The sequence below is a fragment of the Hemiscyllium ocellatum genome, chromosome 2, assembly GCF_020745735.1.
Source record: "Hemiscyllium ocellatum isolate sHemOce1 chromosome 2, sHemOce1.pat.X.cur, whole genome shotgun sequence".
Lineage (NCBI taxonomy): Eukaryota > Metazoa > Chordata > Chondrichthyes > Orectolobiformes > Hemiscylliidae > Hemiscyllium > Hemiscyllium ocellatum.
Genome location: NC_083402.1, coordinates 152,844,597 through 152,864,528, shown reverse-complemented (window position 1 = coordinate 152,864,528; position 19,932 = coordinate 152,844,597). Strand labels below are relative to the sequence as shown.

The 19,932-nt window shown below is 43.2% G+C and overlaps 1 protein-coding gene across 3 annotated transcripts in view; it reads right to left on the bottom strand.

Moving 5' to 3' along the window:
• Positions 1 to 19,932, bottom strand: part of LOC132829666 (A disintegrin and metalloproteinase with thrombospondin motifs 19-like) — a 520,482-nt gene that overhangs the window by 50,643 nt on the left and 449,907 nt on the right. For all 3 annotated transcript variants that reach the window (XM_060847015.1, XM_060847030.1, XM_060847023.1), the window contains exon 20: positions 11,407 to 11,611. In XM_060847015.1, coding sequence (XP_060702998.1) covers positions 11,407 to 11,611 — 205 coding nt within the window. The remainder of the gene's footprint in view (positions 1 to 11,406; positions 11,612 to 19,932) is intronic.

Here is a 19,932-nt window from a genome sequence, read left to right as displayed (position 1 = left end):
GAAATTGAGTGCTTAGCAGCATGATGCAAAGACAACAATCTCTCCATCAACATCAGCACAATGAAGGAGCTGGTCATTGACTTCAGGAAGTGGAGTGGAGGGCACACCCCTGTCTGCATCAATAGTGCTGAGGTGGAGGTGATTGAGAGCAACAAGTTCCTAGGAGTAAATATCATCAACAATCTCTTCTGGCCGGCTCATGTCAACACGACAGTAAAAAAATCACAATAACATCCCTACTTTGTCAGGGGGCTAAAGAAATTTGGCACATCCGCAAGGGCTCTTAGCAAGTTTTATTGATGCACCACAGAATTCATCATATCTAGAAGCATCACAGTGACGTATGATGACTACTCTTCCCAAGACTGCAAGAAACTTCAGAGAGCCATGAACACAGCCAGTCCATCATGCAAATCAGCCTTCCATCCATTGACTCCATGTATACTTCCTGCTAAAAGCAACCAATATAATCAAACATAATTCTCACCCCAGTTATACTTGCTTCCATTGGCAGAAGATATAAAAGTTTGAATACACGTATGAACAGGTTCAAGAACAACTGCTTTCCCGTTATTATCAGACTTTTGACCAGACTTCTCAAATGTTAATGTTGATATCTCTCTCTCTCTCTCTCTCTCTACCTTCTCTGTGGCTGTAACACTGTATTCTGCATTCTGTTCTGCTACCTTGATATACTTTGTATGGTATGATCTGCTTGTAGAGTACTCAAAACAACACGTCATTCTATTTCAGTACATGTCATAACAAAAAATCAAATCAAATCAAATCAAACTTTTAGTTCTCAATGTTGCAAATGATTATGCGTATAGTGTCGGTTAAAGGCATTGAAGTATTTCATTAGCCATGATTGTATTAAATGGTGGCTGGAAACAAATGGCTAGCCTCTGACAAGTGGCAAGGATGCCTGCCTTGAAGAAGTTTTCCTCCTCTCTCTACAAGAATCTCAGGGAGTCCCTCTCCCACTGCAACTCCCAGGTCTCTGCCCTGAAGCTCTTCAACCATGTCATGCATCTTCTGCCTCGGAACACTTCAACCCCAGGGCATCAATGTGGACTTCAACAGTTTTCTCATTTCCCCTGCCCCCACCTCACCCTAGTTCCAAACTTCCAGCTCAGCACTGTCCTCATGACTTGTCCGGACTTGTCCTACCTGCCTAGCTCCTTTTCCACCTATCCACTCCACCCTCTCCTCCCTGACTCTTCATCCCCTCCCCCACTCACCCATTGTACTCTGTGCTACTTTCTCCCCACCCCCACCCTCCTCCTAACTGCTTGATGCATCTGAAGACTAATTTGCCGTGTTTTGTTTAGGAATACACCAAGTCCCTCAACACACAAACATCAAAAGATTATGCTCCTTTCAAAGAAATATTCTGCTTTTCTATTTTTACTATTAAAATGCATTAGCTCACATTTCCCCACATTAAACTCCATCCTGTCACCTTGCCTATATCTCTATGTAACATCTTTACATCCTCCTTAAATATGTTCCCATATATCTCTGTATCATCAGCAAAAACAGCAACATAACTCTTAGACTGTTGGTCAAAGTTATTAATTTAGATACCACATAGATGAGGTTTCATTCCAGATCATTGCATCATTCCACTAGTTACAGCCTGCCAACTTAAAAAATGTCACAATATCTGCACTCTTTAACCAAATCTCCAGCCATGTAAATATATTGCCCTTGACTCCAGAAGCCCGTATCTTGCATATTAACCCCTTAGTCGAGAGTATGGTGATGGAAAAGCACATATTAACCCCTTAGTATACCTTGTCATTGAATGTCTTTTGAAAATACAAGTGAATACTACATTAAAATAAAACAAAGAACTGCAAATGCTAGAGATCTGTAATGAACAAAAACAGATATTCACAGTTTATGTAAAGATTTGTAGCTCGGGTGCTGGCTGTCGTAGTTGTGGGTATGTTTGCCGAGCTGGGAAGTTGATTTGCAGATGCTTTGTTCCCCGTCTAGGTTACATCTTCAGTGCTTTCAGTGCTTTGGAGTCTCCTGTGAAACGTTATTGTGTCATGTCTTCTAGAATTTACTTGCTTCCAGTTGCTGCTTCTGGTTGTTCATTGTAGTGGTCGGTATATTGGGTCGAGGTCAATGTGCTTGTTGATGGACTCTGTGGCTGAGTGCCATGCTTCTCTGGCTGTCCTCTGTTTAGCTGGTCTAATGTTTGTTGCGTTGTCCCAGTCGAATTTGTGGTCCTTGTCACCTGAGTGTGTGGCTACTAGCAATAGCTGGTCGTGGTGTTCAGTGGCTAGTTGGTGTTCGTGAATGTGGATTGTTAGTTGTCTGTTTGTTTGCCCTGTATAAAGTTTCATGCTGTCTTTGCATGGAATCTTGTCTTGCACATGATGGGTATTGAGTCTTTCGTTCTGGTGAGTTGTCTGAGTGTGGCTGTTGGTTTTTGGGTTGTCATGATTTACAATATTTCACGCAAAGTCTGCATGAAACACTATATAAGATAAACAGACAGACAACTAGCAATCCGCATTCATTAACACAAACTAGCCACCAAATGCCAAAACCAACTGTTCCTAATAGCCATACACACAGATGACAAGGACCATAAATTCGACAGGGACAATGTAAACAGAGGACAGTCAGAGAATTTCTAGAAGCGTGGCACTCATAAAAAACACATAGACCTAGATCCAATATACTGGCCGCTACAACAAACAGCCACAACCACCAACCGGAAGCAGCAGGAATGGAACCAAATAAATTCCAGAAGACACAGTACAGCAGTGTTTCACAGGGGGCTCTAAAGCATGAAAATATACCTACACAAGGGACAAAACATCTGCAAATCAACTTCCCAGCTCAGCAAACACACCCACAACCATGAGAAACAGATATTGTTAGAGAACTCAACAGGTCAGGTAGCATCAGTTAAGAGAGAACAGTAACAATGTTTCAGATCCAATGATCTTTCTCCAGAACTGATAGAAGCTAGTAAAAGGTGCTATATATATATATCGATTCTTCTAGGACTTATTTTCATTATTTAATTTACTTACATAAACTATTCTCTCTCACTTTATCAGCTTTTAAGCCATTCACTGCTGCTACATAAACAAATTCCCCATCCTCTGGCCCACCACTGGTTTTCTCTGCTTGGTCTAGTTTTTGACTGGTCTTGTTAACCACAGATGATCCATCCTTTTCAACAAGTCCCTCTTTTGCTGAACATTATGAAATATCTTACATGTCTCTCACTGATCATCCACTGAACCCCTTAGTCTATTTTTCCAGCTTGGTTGAAATGACTTCTCTGTCATACCTAAGTATTTGTCCTCTTTTTATGCAGAAGACACTGGTTTGAGACCCCAGTTGCTCTCCCTCAAACTGAATTTGAAATGTTACTATGCTGGGATCACTACTCTCCTAAGTGCATTATACAAATTTGTCATCCATGTAATCCTTGTCCATCTGATTTATACAGTCAATATGTAGATTAAATCATAAATGACTATTGTAGTGCCTTTCTTATTTGCCTCTATTTTTGTCTTGATTGATACTTCGTCCTAGAGTGAAGAATCTGGGGTCTATAGGTGAATTCCACCCTTGATTTATTTTCTTATTATTACTTATTTCCAACCAAACTGATCCCATATCCCGATCGATTGCACCTGTGTCGATCCTCACCAACAAACTGATACCATCCTTGATTAACAAATCTACATCACCTCCTTTTTTTTTACATATTCAGCTAGAAAATTGAATACCCTCGAATATTGAGTAACCTCCCTACATAACTGGCAAGTCATATTCATTTATTTCTAGTGTGTAGGTTTGCTCGCTGAGCTGTAGGTTTGATATCCAGACGTTTCATTACGTGGCATTTATTTCTATTTATACTGTCACCTCATCTATCTTGTTACAAGTGCTGCATGTATTCAGAGAAAAGGAATGAAGCTTCACTTTTTGCTGATTTGGAGGAGCCGGTGTTGGAATGGGATCACACATGTTAAAAGTTAAAAATCACACATGGCCTCAAATGGGACCTTGGGTTCATGTCACACTAAAGGTGACCCCACTGCACTATGCACTCTCTCTCACACACACACGGACACACACACACATTCCTACAGACCATACACTCACACAGACTCTCTCTCATACACAAACTCTCTCTCATATGCACACTCTAACAGAGTTATACCCCTTTACACTCACACTCACACACACACCCACACACATACATATAAGTTTGTGGGGTGAATTTATACTTGCAGAATTACATTTTGTTTTGCTCAACAACTGCATGAATCCACATAAGATTCTGTAAATCCCTTTTTTTAGGTTATACTCAGTCTGACCATTGGGGCACAGACAGCCTCACACAGGGCACCTCACACCTTTAATGCATTATCTGGGCCAACGTGACACCTATTGTTAAAGTTCACTTGAGAATATAACTTTAAGGAAGTTCTAGAATTTACACATGAAAGAACTGAAACCAACATGCCCATTCTAAAAGATGAGAGACTTAACAAACAATTCAGCTCTTTCTCGACATGTAATTTCAGTTAGATCACAGTGTAAACTTTTGCTATAAATTCTGTGTCCTATGATCTTATACTCCATAACCACCTGATAAAGGAACAGCACTCCGAAGGCTAGTGTTTCCAACTAAACCTGTTGGACGATTACTTAGTGTTGTGTGAGTTTTAACTTTTTACTGTACAACTGGCAGTTGGTCTCATTTCTGCTGCACACTTCTCACCCTTTCCTGTGATACTTTATTGTTTAGCTCTTCACTACGCTGCACCTCCACTCTCAGCTTTGGATTTGTTAAACATCTCTTCAATTAAACACTTCCCTGCCTCTAAATAATTAATTTAATGCCCTTTCCACAATCCCGACTGTTTGATTCATCAGGACACTGGTTGCAGCATAAGTTCAAATTAAACCTATCCCAAAAAACCTTACTGTTTCCCTAGTAATGATACTTGTGCCCCATGTATCAAAACCCATTTCTTCCATACCAATCTTTAAGCCACACATTTGCATCTCTAATTTATTTATCCTCTGTTAATTTTCACGTGGCTCAGATATCATTCCAGGGATTATCACCTTTGTGGTTCTGCATCTTGATATAATGAAGAGCTGCTCATTATCCTTTTTCCATATCTTACATTTGTTGTTAATGCATTCATCAACCATGTGTTGCTGGAAAAGCGCAGCAAGTCAGGCAGCATCCAAGGAGCAGGAGAATCGATGTTTCGGGCATGAGCTCTTCTTCAGGAATGTCGATTCTCCTGCTCCTGCCAGTTGCCTGACCTGCTGCGCTTTTCCAGCAACACATTTTCAGCTCTGATCTCCAGCATCTGCAGTCCTCACTTTCTCCACATTCATCAACCATAACAAGTGCATCTTTCCCCTTCCCCTCCAGCCCAGAAGAGTTCCCCTGACCATTGGCAGCAGGTAGGTAGCACAACCTTCTGTACAGTTGTCTCAATCTTTGCTGTAGAGATAGTCTTCTAAATGAGCGATTCCCTCTTGCTGTTACATTTCTCTCCTGCAGACACCCCCTCCCGATCACTGTTCTCCACTGAAATGACATTCTGCACCACGGTGTGTGGTCAGTTCGCTCATCCGCCCTGCGGTCTGTGCCCTTATCCATATCAGGAGCAAGAACCTTGTACCCTCAGGACGAGGCCACTGACTGAGGCTCCTCCAAAGCCTAAGTTGGAATCCCCATTCCTGCCTCACCCTCAATCACACTTTGAAGTCCCTTATCACAGATAAAGTTTAATATAGTTAGTTTAAGAGGTATGACTGCCTCCTGAATCACAGAGCCCAGGTAAATCTCCTACTCCCTGATGTGTTGCAGTGTTCAAAGCTCCAGCGCCTCACACCACTGATCCCATGCTCTCTCCTGCTCTTTCCAAAACTGCTGTCTCCACACATACTCTTGCAATATTTCAGAAGCATAGGGTGCCCTATCTCCATTTCACACTGTTTTATCTGTGTGTCCTGCTTTTTTTTAGGCGATGGCTGAGAAGGATGTCTCACACAGTGCTGAAAATGTAGGGTATGGTCATTATTGCAGAAAGTGTACATCTGGAACTGGGACTGGGGCTGGGGCTGGGGCTGAGGCTGGGGCTGGGAGTGGGGGTGGGGGTAGGGCTGGAGCTGGGGGTGGGGCTGGGGCTGGGGCTGGGGCTGGGACTGGGGCTGGGACTGGGGCTGGGACTGGGACTGGGACTGGGGCTGGGGCTGGGGCTGGGGCTGGGGCTGGGACTGGGACTGGGACTGGGGCTGGGGCTGGGGCTGGGGTGGGGGTGGGGGTAGGGCTGGAGCTGGGGGTGGGGCTGGGACTGGGGCTGGGGCTGGGACTGGGGCTGGGGCTGGGGCTGGGGCTGGGGCTGGGGCTAGGGTTGGGGTTGGGGTTGGGGCTGGGGCTGGGAGTGGGGGTGGGGGTAGGGCTGGGGCTGGGGCTGGGACTGGGACTGGGACTGGGGCTGGGACTGGGACTGGGACTGGGACTGGGGCTGGGGCTGGGGCTGGGGCTGGGGCTGGGGCTGGGACTGGGGCTGGGACTGGGACTGGGGCTGGGACTGGGACTAGGGTTGGGGTTGGGGTTGGGGTTGGGGCTGGGGCTGGGAGTGGGGGTGGGGGTAGGGCTGGGGGTGGGGGTGGGGGTGGGCTGGGGGTGGGGGTGGGGCTGGGGCTGGGGCTGGGAGTGGGGGTGGGGGTAGGGCTGGAGCTGGGGGTGGGGGTGGGCTGGGGGTGGGGGTGGGGGTGGGGCTGGGGCTGGGGCTGGGACTGAGGCTGGCTGCTGGCGTTGCATGGCGGTGGGTATCATGATAGTTGTGGAGTAGTTGGATGTGGCACAGTGGGAGTTACAAGCAAGGGTGGGAGGGGTGTCACTAAAAGTGAGGTTGTCTGTAACCTCATGATTGGGAGGGAGGATTGGAGTATTAGCATTGAAGTCAACATAGAGTCAAAGAGATTTACAACAAGGAAACAGAACCTTCAGTCCCGCTCGTCTGTGCCGACCAGATATCCCAACCCAATCTAGTCCCACCTGCCAGCACCCGGCCCATATCCCTCCAAACCCTTCCTATTCATATACCCATCCAGATGCCTTTTAAAAGTTGCAATTGTACCAGCCTCCACCACGTCCTCTGGCAGCTCATTCCATACACGTACCACTGTCTGCATGAAAAAGTTGCCCCTTAGATCTCTTTTATATCTTTTCCCTCTCACCCTAAACCTATGCTCTCTAGTTCTGGACTCCCCTACCCCAGGGAAAATACCTTGTCTATTTACCCTATCCATGCTCCTCATGATCTTATAAGCCTCTATAAGTCACCCCTTAGCCTCCGATGCTCCAGGGAAAACAGCTCCAGCCTATATAACCTCTCCCTATAGCTCAAATCCTCCACACTTGGCAACATCTTGTAAATCTTTTTGAACATGGATAGGATCTGTAGAGGTTCCAGTGTAATGCAGTGACAATAGTGAGAAGGCAATGTTGTTGGAAGGGAATGAGGAGATCATGGTGGGTGCCTGCTGGTTGGGTCAAACATATTTTTCTCACATGGAAACTAAATTCAGTGCCATTGGTTAAAAAGATAACAGTCAAAGTGAGAGGTGTCGTTTGGAGATTATTAGACTTTTCCAACTTAGGGGGCATCCTAATAATCATGGTTCCTGCAGATGAAGAATTATGTTCAGTTGGGCTCTGTTCCCAATGAAACCAGCAGAGCTTCAGAACACAATGCATTTCATTTCAACAAGATCCCTCCACAACAGGGAACTGTAGTGCATTGTGGGCTGATTGATATCTCATGATGTATGGAGAAAATGAGGTCTGCAGATGCTGGAGATCAGAGTGGAGAACGTGTTGCTGCAAATGCACAGCAGGTCTGATGAAGGGCTCCAGCGCGAAACGTCGATTCTCCTGCTCCTCGGATGCTGCCTGACCTGCTGTGCTTTTCCAGCAACACAATCTCAAGATGTATTCCCAGTACATGATGTTTCTCAATACTGGGTGCTTTAATAATTTGGCAGACTGAATCAATGGATGTTGCTTACAGACTTTGGGAAAAATCTTCACTGTTATCGTTTCTCATTATTGCTGTAGAAATACACGTGTTAAAAACTCAAAGTTTTGATGTAACTCTTTTAATTATTTTGTCGCTAAAAGGTCAAAATATCTCCAATTTATACTTAAATTTGACATGAGCAAAGTACAAATCTTTTGCAGAATAAATCTGACAGATGTGAAAATCTCTTATACTGTTTAAGAGAAAATAACAGTTGAATTGCTTTCTATTTCAACTTGTTGCAGCTAGGTTAAGAATGTAACAGGCATCCCCATCAGCCTCAATAAATGATTTTTCCATTGCATTTGCAGAATAATTTTATGTCCATGTGTAATTCAAGGTTAAAAGGGTCAGAACGTATCGTACTTAATACAACTTCCTTGCACTTCATATTGTATGTGACATATCATTAAACCTTTGGAATACTATTTAGAAGCAGCTGGATCAACCATTAACTTAGATGCACTGCTGTTACTTCATCACTTACTGATATCAAATGATCTGTGTTGACACTTGCTGTTTTACAAAAGAATGTTGGAAGTTCTCTGACATAAAGCATGGTTTAGACATGCTGTACACAGAAATGTATAGGACTTAGGACCTTTGACTAAGTAATACAGGCAGGGATTTATTGAATCTTGACCTAATTTTCATGAATTTATTGCTACACTGATACCAGTTAATGTCCTTGTATAAGGTAAAAGAGTAACTGGCATCTTTCTTCCTGCAATATCTCACATCAGAATACTGTCTAAACTTCAAAAGCGTAGCATTATCAGCAAAAGTATGCTTTTATTGATCTGAGGTTGTCAAAGGTGCTATTTAAATGTAAGTTCTTTATAACTGCCATTATTAAACCAGACCGTCCTTGTGAAACAACAGGATCAACCAAACGTCTTGGAGTTTAAATTTATTATGAAGTGTTCTTTGACTGAACTCGTGCAGCTGGAAATTAAAATGATGAGAATTCCAGGGTCACAGTATTTTTAACTGAAGGGACCCATGCCCCTTTTGCTGGAGACTAAACATCTAGATATATCTTGAATTGATTCGAGATATGCCTTCCCTTAAATCGTATAAAACCTTAACTCAACAGGTTGCCCAGATTTCCTGAACATGTGGAGAACATATATAAACAGGCAAATTGCCTGTGACAGCAATGACTTTGAACTCCTTTTTTGGCTCATGGAGTTCTTACTTTGGTTATAAAGCAGTACAGTAAGTGCTTGGGTCACGAAGGTAAATTGGATTGGAGTTTACGTTCAGTGAGAAGTTGCCATGAGCTGGAAGTATGCGTATTGTTTCCCCTTCCCCCACAGACTTATTCCCGTGGCCCTGAAATAGATTTAACTTGTTTTGAGTTGGCTGCCCTCTGGGGAGGAGGTCTCACCTCCAAGAGCTGCTAGCAAATTGGATGAAAGCTAAGAGAAAGTGACAGAGGGTGAGGTGTAAGAATTATGATGATGAGGCATCATAGGATGGAAGGACAGGTTCTGGGGGAGGGAAATGCGGGAGTACTTGTTGTTTGGGAGGTAAAGATATTCCAGTTGAAACAAAGGATCCATAAAAAAGGCAGCCTCCTTCCACTTCCTGCCCAAAGCCCAAAGCGGGTCACCTGCTCCATTCCTAACATATAACCATGTCTCTGCCAAACATACAAAAATAGAAATTGCTGGAAAAGCTCAGCAAGTCTGGCAGCATCTTTGGAGAGAAGTCAGAGTTAACATTTCAGGGATGAGTGATCCTTTCTCAGAACTGCCACACATACAATTGTTGTGGGGGCATGAAAGGTGAGTAGACAGCAGGCACATTGTGCATGGGCTGTTTATGTGCGGCCCTGTCTACACTCTCACCTCCTTGGGGAATGGTGAACATACCATACCATTTAATCTTACTTCTTCAGAACTAATGTGAGGTTGGATTATTCTACAAAAATGACAGAGACTCACAAAATCTAGTGGGGGTTACGTTAGCTGTGCTGTACTTTAGTAACCCATCACTGTGCTGGGCATCATTACTGCATGATAATAAAAACATGGTGTACACAATTACTCTCCAGAATTACATGTAAGAACCACTTGATTCCTACAAGAACACATAACAATTGGTTCTGCAGGAAATTTTGAAAATAGTGACAAATTCCAAAGTTCTGTCACAATGTATGATTAATTAATACTTTGCACAAATTTTATTTAAGTGATTTGTGGGCGGCACAGTGGCACTGTAGTTAGCACTGCTGCCTCACAGCACCAGAGATCTGGGTTCAATTCCCGCCTCAGGTGACTGACTGTGTGGAGTTTGCACGTTCTCCCCATGTCTGCGTGGGTTTCCTCTGGGTGCTCCGGTTTCCTCCCACAGTCCAAAGATGTGCAGGTTAGGTGAATTGGCCATGCTAAATTGCCCGTGTGTTAGATAAGGGGTAAACGTAGGGGTATGGGTGGGTTGCGCTTTGGCAGGTTGGTGTGGACTTGTTGGGCCGAAGGGCCTGTTTCCACACTGAAAGTAATCTAATCTAATGTAAGTAATCTAATCTGATTACTGATTCCTTAGTGTCTGGCATTTGGCTTCAACGCAGTTGCAATATATTAATGAAATCAGTATGAATTGTTTCAATGGTATGAATTGACACCTTTCATTGTAGCATTTCAGCTAGAAATGGGATCATAAAATACTGTAGACTTCTGATAAACAGACATGACACGAGCACACACTGCTGACCACTTGCTCCTGATGGAGTGTAGTCTGAAATTAATTCAGTGTTGACTCATGCCTCGACACCCAATGTCACTAATTTAATGATGGACCTGCCATTAACTTGCAGGCCTCATGTCCATCCTGGTGTAACAGTCTGGTGCCTGGCTGAAACATCAGGTGCTGCACAGAGGCAGCTACCAGAATGTAAATAAGTTGCTGAGTTTTGGGGACACAGGTGTCACAGGCTCTTACACTAAACAAGAGGCTATTGAGACAGCAGAAGGCCCTGTCCCATCATTTGGAAATGGCGACTCTCTCTGGATCTCACAAAGTTGGGTTTATAACTACCCAGTGAAGTCATGTTTCTGCTCGTTCACATTTAACCAGGTAGTGTGGATTAAAATTATCGTCATAGTCATAGGGAGAGACCCATTTTAAAAAGACCTGTGCATGTAGGGAAAAACAGTAAAACACAACAAAACATTGAAATTACGGTACTCCATACAATATATAAATTGCTGAATTTTACTGGTTCATCTTTCTGGTTGAGCAATGGTATAAACGATTAACTATTTGTTAAAGAAAAACACATGCGAAAGCTCAAAAAGTTCTGTACCTCTGACCATATTCCAGCTTCCCACACTGTCAGACAGTCCTGACCTTCACAGTGCTGGAGTGAAGTAGGTTTCGGCACAGGACAGTCACTTTCTCGAGCTCTGATGAAGGTTCCATTTCGGAGCTGCTGGGTACAGGCCACTTGTCGGCTTTGACTTCCTTTACCACACGTCCGTGAACATGGTGTCCATTCTGTCATCATCCACCTATTGAAGAAAGCATTTTGTATTATAATTCACAACTGCCTACCATCAACAACAAAACAACCTCAATACAACCATACAAGGACTTTCAAATTCTGATGAAATCTCGGGACAGCAAGATCCAACTGACATTTTTATCTCTGCCATACAGCCAAAACTTAGCATGTGGCAAGACTAGCGTCTATCTTTGCAATGCTACTCTTCACTCTGGTGAAAGCTTATGTCATATTTCATGCTAGCCCCTTGGTATTGGTGCGCAGATACAGAACTGAGGTGCACAAATATTGCAACCAATTATGCATTAACATTCTGCATGAAGGAAATGAGAGCATTGCTGCTAAGGTTACAGGTGATATGGAAGTAGTGTTAAGGAAACAGAAAAGCTGCAAGAGGACTTGGAGAGGCTGGAAGAGTGGGCAAAGTGGTGGCTGATGGAATTCAATGTGAGGTTGTACATTTTAGTAGAAAGAACAAAGGCATAGACTATTTTCTAAATGGGGAAAAGCTTTGGAAATCTGAAGCACAAAGGGTTTGGGAGTCTTGAGTTCAGGATTCTCTTAAGGTTAACATACAGGTTCAGTTTGCGGTTAGACAGGCAAATGCAATGTTAGCGTTCATTTTAACAGGGCTAGAATAAAAGAGCAGAGATGTACTGCCAGGCTGTATAAGGCTCTGGTCAGACTGCATTTAGAATATTGAGAGCAGTTTTGGCCCCTGTATCCAAGGAAGGGTGTGCTGGCCTTGGAAGGGGGTCCAGAGGTAGTTTACAAGAATGATCCTTGTAAAGGGATAAAGTGCTTGTTATATGAAGAGTGGCTGAGGACTCTGGGTCTGTAATCACTTAAATTTAGAAAGATCTGCACAGTTACTGCCTTTGCTGTTTAGATTCATGTATCGCTGGACATCAGAGTGCATCTGGGAAAATTAACAAACAGTGAAATTCACAACTGATCTTGGAGGAACCTGTTTGGATTCACAACACAGAATCAGATAGGTTAATTTAAGTGTGGCCGACAGAGAATCTGCAGTAGTGAGTAGAGGGGGTTCTTTCTTGATTATATGTTTTTGGAGATATGTCTCTTGACTAAACTTAAAATATAAGCCATAACTATTTATTTAAACTGGGGCAGTGTTTTGTAGAGGAATAATATAGTGTTATTTTCTGGGTCTGTAGTTTGTGAAGGAGCAAAAATGGCCTTTAGTACAGTGATATGTACTTCTTGTCAGATGTGGGAGTTTGAAGACAGTTAAAGGGTTACTGCGGATTATATCTGCCATAAATGCTGTTGGATGCGAATCTTATCAGATCGAATGGATCAGTTGGAGAGACAGTTTGAAGCAATGAGGAATTTGCAACAGCAACAGTATGTAATGGGTAGCAGTTATAGGAAGGGGGAAATGTCTCAGATACAGTCACATAGATGGGTTAACTCCAGGAAGGGTGAGAGAGGTAGGCACCTAGGGCAGGAGTCTTTTTTGGATATATCCATTTCAAACAGGTATGCTGTTTTGGAAAATGTAGGGGGTGATGGATTCTCAGGGGAATGTAGCACGAACAGCCAAGTTTCTGGTATTGAATCTGGCTCTAATGCAACGAGGGGTACGTCAGGTTCCAAGAGATTAATTGTGTTAGCTCTCTAGTCCGAGGTACAGACAGATATTTCTGTGGCCAGCAGCAAAAAATCAGAATGGTATGTTGCTTTCCTGGTGCCAGGATCAAGGATGTCTCAGAGAGGGTGCAGAATGTTCTCACAGGGGAGAGAAGTCAGCAAGAGGTCATTGTCCACATTGGAACCAATGATATAGGAAGGGAAAAGGTTGAGATTCTGAAGGGAAACTACAGAGGGTTAGGCAGAAATTCAAAAAGGAGGTCCTCAAGAACAGTAGTATCTGGATTACTCTCAGTGCTACGAGCTAGTGAGGGCAGGAATAGGAGGATAGAGCAGATGAATGCATGGCTGAGGAGCTGGTGTATGGGAGAAGGATTCACATTTTTGGATCATTGGAATCGCGTTTGGAGTAGAAATGACCTGTACAAGAAGGACGGATTATATCTAAATTGAAAGGGACTAATATACTGGCAGGAAATTTGCTAGAGCTGCTCGGGAGGATTTAAACTAGTAAGGTGGGGGGTGGGTGGGACCCAGGGAGATAGTGAGGAAAGAGATCAATCTGAGACTGGTACAGTTGAGAACAGAAGTGAGTCAAACAGTCAGGGCAGGCAGGGACAAGGTAGGACTAATAAATTAAACTGCATTTATTTTCAGTGCAATACATTAAGGACAAAAAGGTAACTAGGGAGAGAATAGGGCCCCTCAAAGATCAGCATGGCGGCCTTTGTGTGGAGCCGCAGAAAATGGGAGAGATACTAAATGAGTATTTTGCATCAGTATTTACTGTGGAAAAGGATATGGAAGATATAGACTGTAGGGAAATAGATGGTGACATCTTGCAAAATGTCCAGATTACAGAGGAGGAAGTATTGGATGTCTTGAAACGGCTAAAGATGGATAGATCCCCAAGACCTGATCAGGTGTACCCGAGAACTCTGTGGTAAGCTAGAGAAGTGATTGCTGGGCCACTTGCTGAGATATTTGTATCATCGATAGTCACAGGTGAGATGCCGGAAGACTGGAGGTTGGCAAATGTGGTGCCACTGTTTAAGAAGGGTGGTAAAGACAAGCCAGGGAACTATAGACCGGTGAGCCTGACCTCGGTGGTGGGCAATTTGTTGGAGGGAATCCTGAGGGACAGGATATACATGTATTTGGAAAGGCAAGGACTGATTAGGGATAGTCAACATGGCTTTGTGCGTGGGAAATCATGTCTCACAAACGTGATTGGGTTTTTTGAAGAAGTAACAAAGAAGATTTATGAGGGCAGAGCAGTAGATGTGATCTATATGGACTTCATAAGGTGTTGGACAAGGTTCCCCATGGGAGACTGATTAGCAAGGTTAGATTTTATGGAATACAGGGAGAACTAGCCATTTGGATACAGAACTGGGTCAAAGGTAGAAGACAGAGGGTGGTGGTGGAGGGTTGCTTTTCAGACTAGAGGCCTGTGACCAGTGGAGTGCCACAAGGATCGGTGCTGGGCCCTCTACTTTTTGTCATTTACATAAATGATTTGGATGTGAGCATAAGAGGTACAGTTAGTAAGTTTGCAGATGACACCAAAATTGGAGGTGTAGTGGACAGCGAAGAGGGTTACCTCAAATTACAACAGAATCTTGACCAGATGGGCTGAGAAGTGGCAGATGGAGTTTAATTCAGATAAATGCGAGGTGCTGCATTTTGGGAAAGCCAATCTTAGCGGGACTTATATACTTAATGGTAAGGAACTAGGGAGTGTTGCTGAACAAAGAGACCTTGAAGTGCAGGTTCATGGCTCCTAGAAAGTGGATTTGCAGGTAGATAGGATAGTGAAGAAGGCATTTAGTATGCTTTCCTTTATCGGTCAGAGTATTGAGTACAGGAGTTGGGAGGTCATGTTGCGGCTGTGCAGGGCATTTGTTAAGCCACTGTTGGAATATTGCGTGTAATTCTGGTCGCCTTCCTATCGGAAAGATGTTGTGAAACTTGAAAGGATTCAGAAAAGATTTACAAGGATGTTGCCAGGGTTGGAGGATTTGAGCAATAGGGAGAGGCTGAACAGGCTGGGGCTGTTTTCCCTGGAGCGTCGGAGGCTGAGGGGTGACCATATAGAGGTTTACAAAATTATGAGAGGCACATATAGGGTAAATATGCAAAGTCTTTTCTCTGGGGTCGGGGAGTCCAGAACTAGAGGGCATAGGTTTAGATTGAGAGGGGAAAGATATAAAAGAGACCTAAGGGGCAATGTTTTCACGCAGAGGGTGGTACATGTGTGGAATGAGCTGCCAGAGGAAGTGGTGGAGGCTGGTACAATTGTTACATTTAAGAGGCATTTGGATGGGTATCTGAATAGGAAGGGTTTGGAGCGATATGGGCCGGGTACTGGTAGGTGGGACTGGATTGGGTTGGGATATCTGGTCAGCATGGATGGGTTGAATTGAAAGGTCTGTTTCCATGCTGTACATCTCTATGACTCTATGAGAGAGATCTGATTGAAACTTACAGAATACTGAGAGGGCTGGATGCAGTGGACATGGACCAATTGTTTCCACTGGTAGGAGAGACTTGGACCCGAGGATATAGCCTCAGAGTGAAGAAACAACCTTTTAGAACTGAGATGAGGAGGAATTTCTTCAGCCAAAGGGTGATGTCGCTGTGGAACTCATTGCCACAGAACACTATGGAGGCCAAGTCATTGAGTGCCTTTAACATAAAAGTAGATATTTCTTGATTAATAAGAGGATCTATGGTTGAGGGGAGAGGGCAGGAGAGTGGAGTTGAGAAGTTATCAGTGGTGATTGAATGGTGCAAGGGACTTAATAGGCTGAGTGGGCTAATTCTACTCCTTTAACTTGTCGTTTGGACTCAGAATCCTTAAGACCTTTTTGGACCCAATAGGCTCACAATAGGCTGATAATACATGCCCTTGGACTTTTGCAGCAGAGAGAATATCAGAGAAGGACTGTGAATGGATATGTTGGCGACATGAAGCAAAATGGTAATTGTGTTAAAAATATTTTTCTGAATTCAGTTTTCTTGTTTTGTGTATTCAAGAGGATATTTATAAGTCAGTTTTCGACAAGTGACAGAGTTTTAGCTCAAGTGTTGTATTGAACCATTGTATTGTTAAGCAGATATTTCTGACTGTACATTGGCCTGTAAATTCCTGCAACATTTTGGAATAATTATGGCATGGAGCCATCTCCTTGTGTAGAAATTTGGTGAACTGATTTATGGTGGTTTTATGTGGAAACTTCTGCTGGGGAAATTTCCTCAATCATTGTCACTAATGAACCTATAAGCTGTGAAGAAGCATGTTTGTACAGTAATCCAGTAGTCCAGAATACTCAGGGAACAAATAGGTTGCAGAGAGAAACTTCACCTTAAGATGTGACATGGCTGCTTGTAGACCCCCATTTGCAAGCACCAAGTCTAGCTGCATACTGAGGTTTTACCTGCCTTAATTTTAGAATCATGGAATCCCTTACATTGTGGCAAGGAGCCATTCAGCTCATCAGTCAACACTGACCTTCTGAAAAGCTTCCCATACAGACCAGGCTACCTACCTTATCCCCACAACCCTGCATTTAGCATGGCCAATCCAATTAACCTGCACATCTGGAGACTGTGGGAGGAAACTGAAGCACTCAGAGGAAACCCACACAGACACAGGGAGAAGGTGCAAACTCCAAACAGACAGTTGCCCGAGGGTGGAATCAGACCTGGGGCCACCCTCTTACAAAAGATAGGTCTGGCCATACTGCTGAGGAAGGCTTTTGGAACATGCCAAAATCACCTGACCATATTCATGCAGAAAAATGCCTCTCAGTGCAGGAGTCAGCAGTCAGCACATAACATTCTCAAGGTCTTGCAGAGAAAGGAGATGATAGGAGTGTTTCCTTGAGCAGACTGTCAAAGTCATTTGGTAAAATGTCCCAATGTAGTAGTTGATGTTGGGTTCAGCACTTCCTGTAAGATCCTTCCTACATGTCCAAAGTCACAATACATTGTCCTTGAGGTGCCCGTGGTGTGGAAAAGATTTGTCCAGCTTTTTTGTAAAAACACATTCCACAAAAAGGTCAGGAGAAAGATGCAGCGGTTTTTGTTGAGGTTCATCCCAAGCAAAACGTGACACAGGACTCTGTGCTCTACTTTCTGTTTCCAGAGATGCACACCGTGAAAAAGATCAATTATGCTGAAGAACCATCAACTTACTGCAAGCTGTTCTTTGGTTCCTGACTGAAATCTGCTGGTCTGCCAGTGCAAGTTGTCCTTGACTAAGTGCTGCGTACTTGCACATTCCAAGTTTGAGGATTACATGCTGTTGGACACAGTAAAGTTGGGTGGGGGGGAGGGCATTGTTACAGTAAACGATCTCTCTCTATGGCTTTCAAATAAAGTCCACTGAGGAGCCGAAACTGTCGAACCCTCAGGTTGTGCATTTTACAAAGAACCTATGTTGTTAATCCAGGGCACTGAAAGTGTATTGAGGCAGCACAGAGTGAAACAGGGCATATGAAGAACTTCCTATGTCATACACATTCTGTTATTCCGACCTGAAATGTCTTCACCCTTGGGCTGTATCCCAGACACTGTGTTTTGTAAACATGAAATCTATAACAATCACATCAAGTGGAACACAGTGTTTTGGACAAGATGAATTTTCTTACTAATATTAATAGTCAAGCTCAATTGTTGTGCAATGTATTTTCATGAATGTTATGAATAAAATATATTTTTGAAGAAAATACACTTTAGAACAAGCTAGACTCCCAGCAAACTGAAGTTTGAGTGAAAAGTTGTCACTATTTTCAAGTAAATGCTTCAAACTCCCCTGCAGTTTCCATGGCCCTGCCCTTATACCTTACACTCGCATACTGATTTATACCAAAAATATATCAGCGCAGAACTGCCTGAAACCATCCAATGTTGTCACAACTGAGATTTATTGATGATTTGGAGATGCCGATGTTGGACTGGGGTGTACAAAGTTAAAAGTCACACAACACCAGGTTATAGTCCAATAGTTTAATTGGAAGCACTAGCTTTCGGAGCGTCACTCCTTCATCAGGTGGTTGAACCATCTGATGAAGGAGTGACGCTCTGAAAGCTAGTGCTTCCAATTAAACCTGTTGGACTATAACCTGGTGTTGTGTGATTTTTAACTTTGAATACATTTTTTGCGATTTTTTTATTGTTCAGACTTGCACAATATGCAACTGAAGTACTATTAGTCTGAGTGATTGCCACGTTTCTTGCCTTATTCAGTACAAGGTTCAATAGGGCTAGGCAGCTGGCCTTTCCAACAGGCATATCCCATGGTGATGGAATGAGACAGCACTGTAAAGATTCAGAGACTGATACCAGACTCATGACTGTTGTTGGTGAAGTTTTGGACTTGGTTTTATTTATTGATATAGGCAAAAAGGAAATTTAGATGTGAGTTCCCATTAGCCTGATTGGTGTTAAAAATTGGCATAAATTTTGATGTCAATGGAATGAAGGAGTTCTGGACCATTCATACATTACTGTCATGTGTGGACACTGGTGGAAGGATACTCTCTAGTTAGTCTTCTTGATCTTTGATTTCAGAGGTATTCTCATTTCCTGCTCCTGTGCAATAACACTTGCAGAGTGGACACAGCTTGAGGGAATTTTGTAGACCTCAAAGACCATTAACACATCCATGCTGCTGAGGGAAGGTATTCAGAAAACATGCCCTGTCACTTTACATGGTTAAACTGAACTCTGGGTAGATCTGGAATTTACCATAGAATTTCTGAGATAACCCTTTTAATCCTCACTTCGCACACGCATCATGTTCAGTTGGGTGCTCCTTCTGACTGTGCCTACTTTTCCCAGTATGTGTTATAGGACTAGTGCAACTCTGATTTCCTGGATGTATGCCCCAATCTAGTCCATGGCCACAAGAGGACATCATTCCTACATAGAAATAACTAGGATTTCAGACAGGAGACATGTTTTTACAGGCTGGTTGATTCTGTTTGGATAGACTGTGTTCTCATGATAGATATTTAAGATGATTCAAATATGCATTTATTTTGTAAAGAATTGAATTTTTCAGTAAAATCAAGACTCTTTGTAGATTTAGCACCTTAATGGCAAAGCAACATTGCACAATGTGAGAAAGATGCTCAATAAATTGATGTCGATACAACATACTTCAGTACAGATTCTTAAAAGAGGAGTCAGCACCAAGCCTCTTTTAAATGGCAAAGATGAGTGTATGTACCCCAAGTGGCTGTCTCAATACCACTGCTGTTGGAACCTGACCATTTAAATTGTCTCTAATGCTGATCTGACCATTAGCAAGTCTGAGGGACATGTTGAGACAAAGCAGAGAGAGATGTTCCCTGTACGACAGTGACCTGTAGCATTTCAGTGAATCAGCTTTTCAAAATGGACAGGCAGTCATTCAGCACCAAAAGGACCCTTCAGTCTAAAGAGTATTGGCAATACTCCCACTAAAGATTGCCTAATTTCCTGCACTCATCCCATATCCTTGAATGTTATGATATTTGAAGTGTTCATCCAAATATTTTTTAAAGGTTATAAGGTTTCCAGCCTCCACTACCTTCTCAGGCAGTGCATTCCAGATTCCCACCACCCAGTGAATGATAAGGTTTTTTTCCAAATCCCCTTACACTAAACTATGTTCTCTCGTGATCAACCTCTGAACCGAGGGAACCAGTTGCTCTCTATTCATCA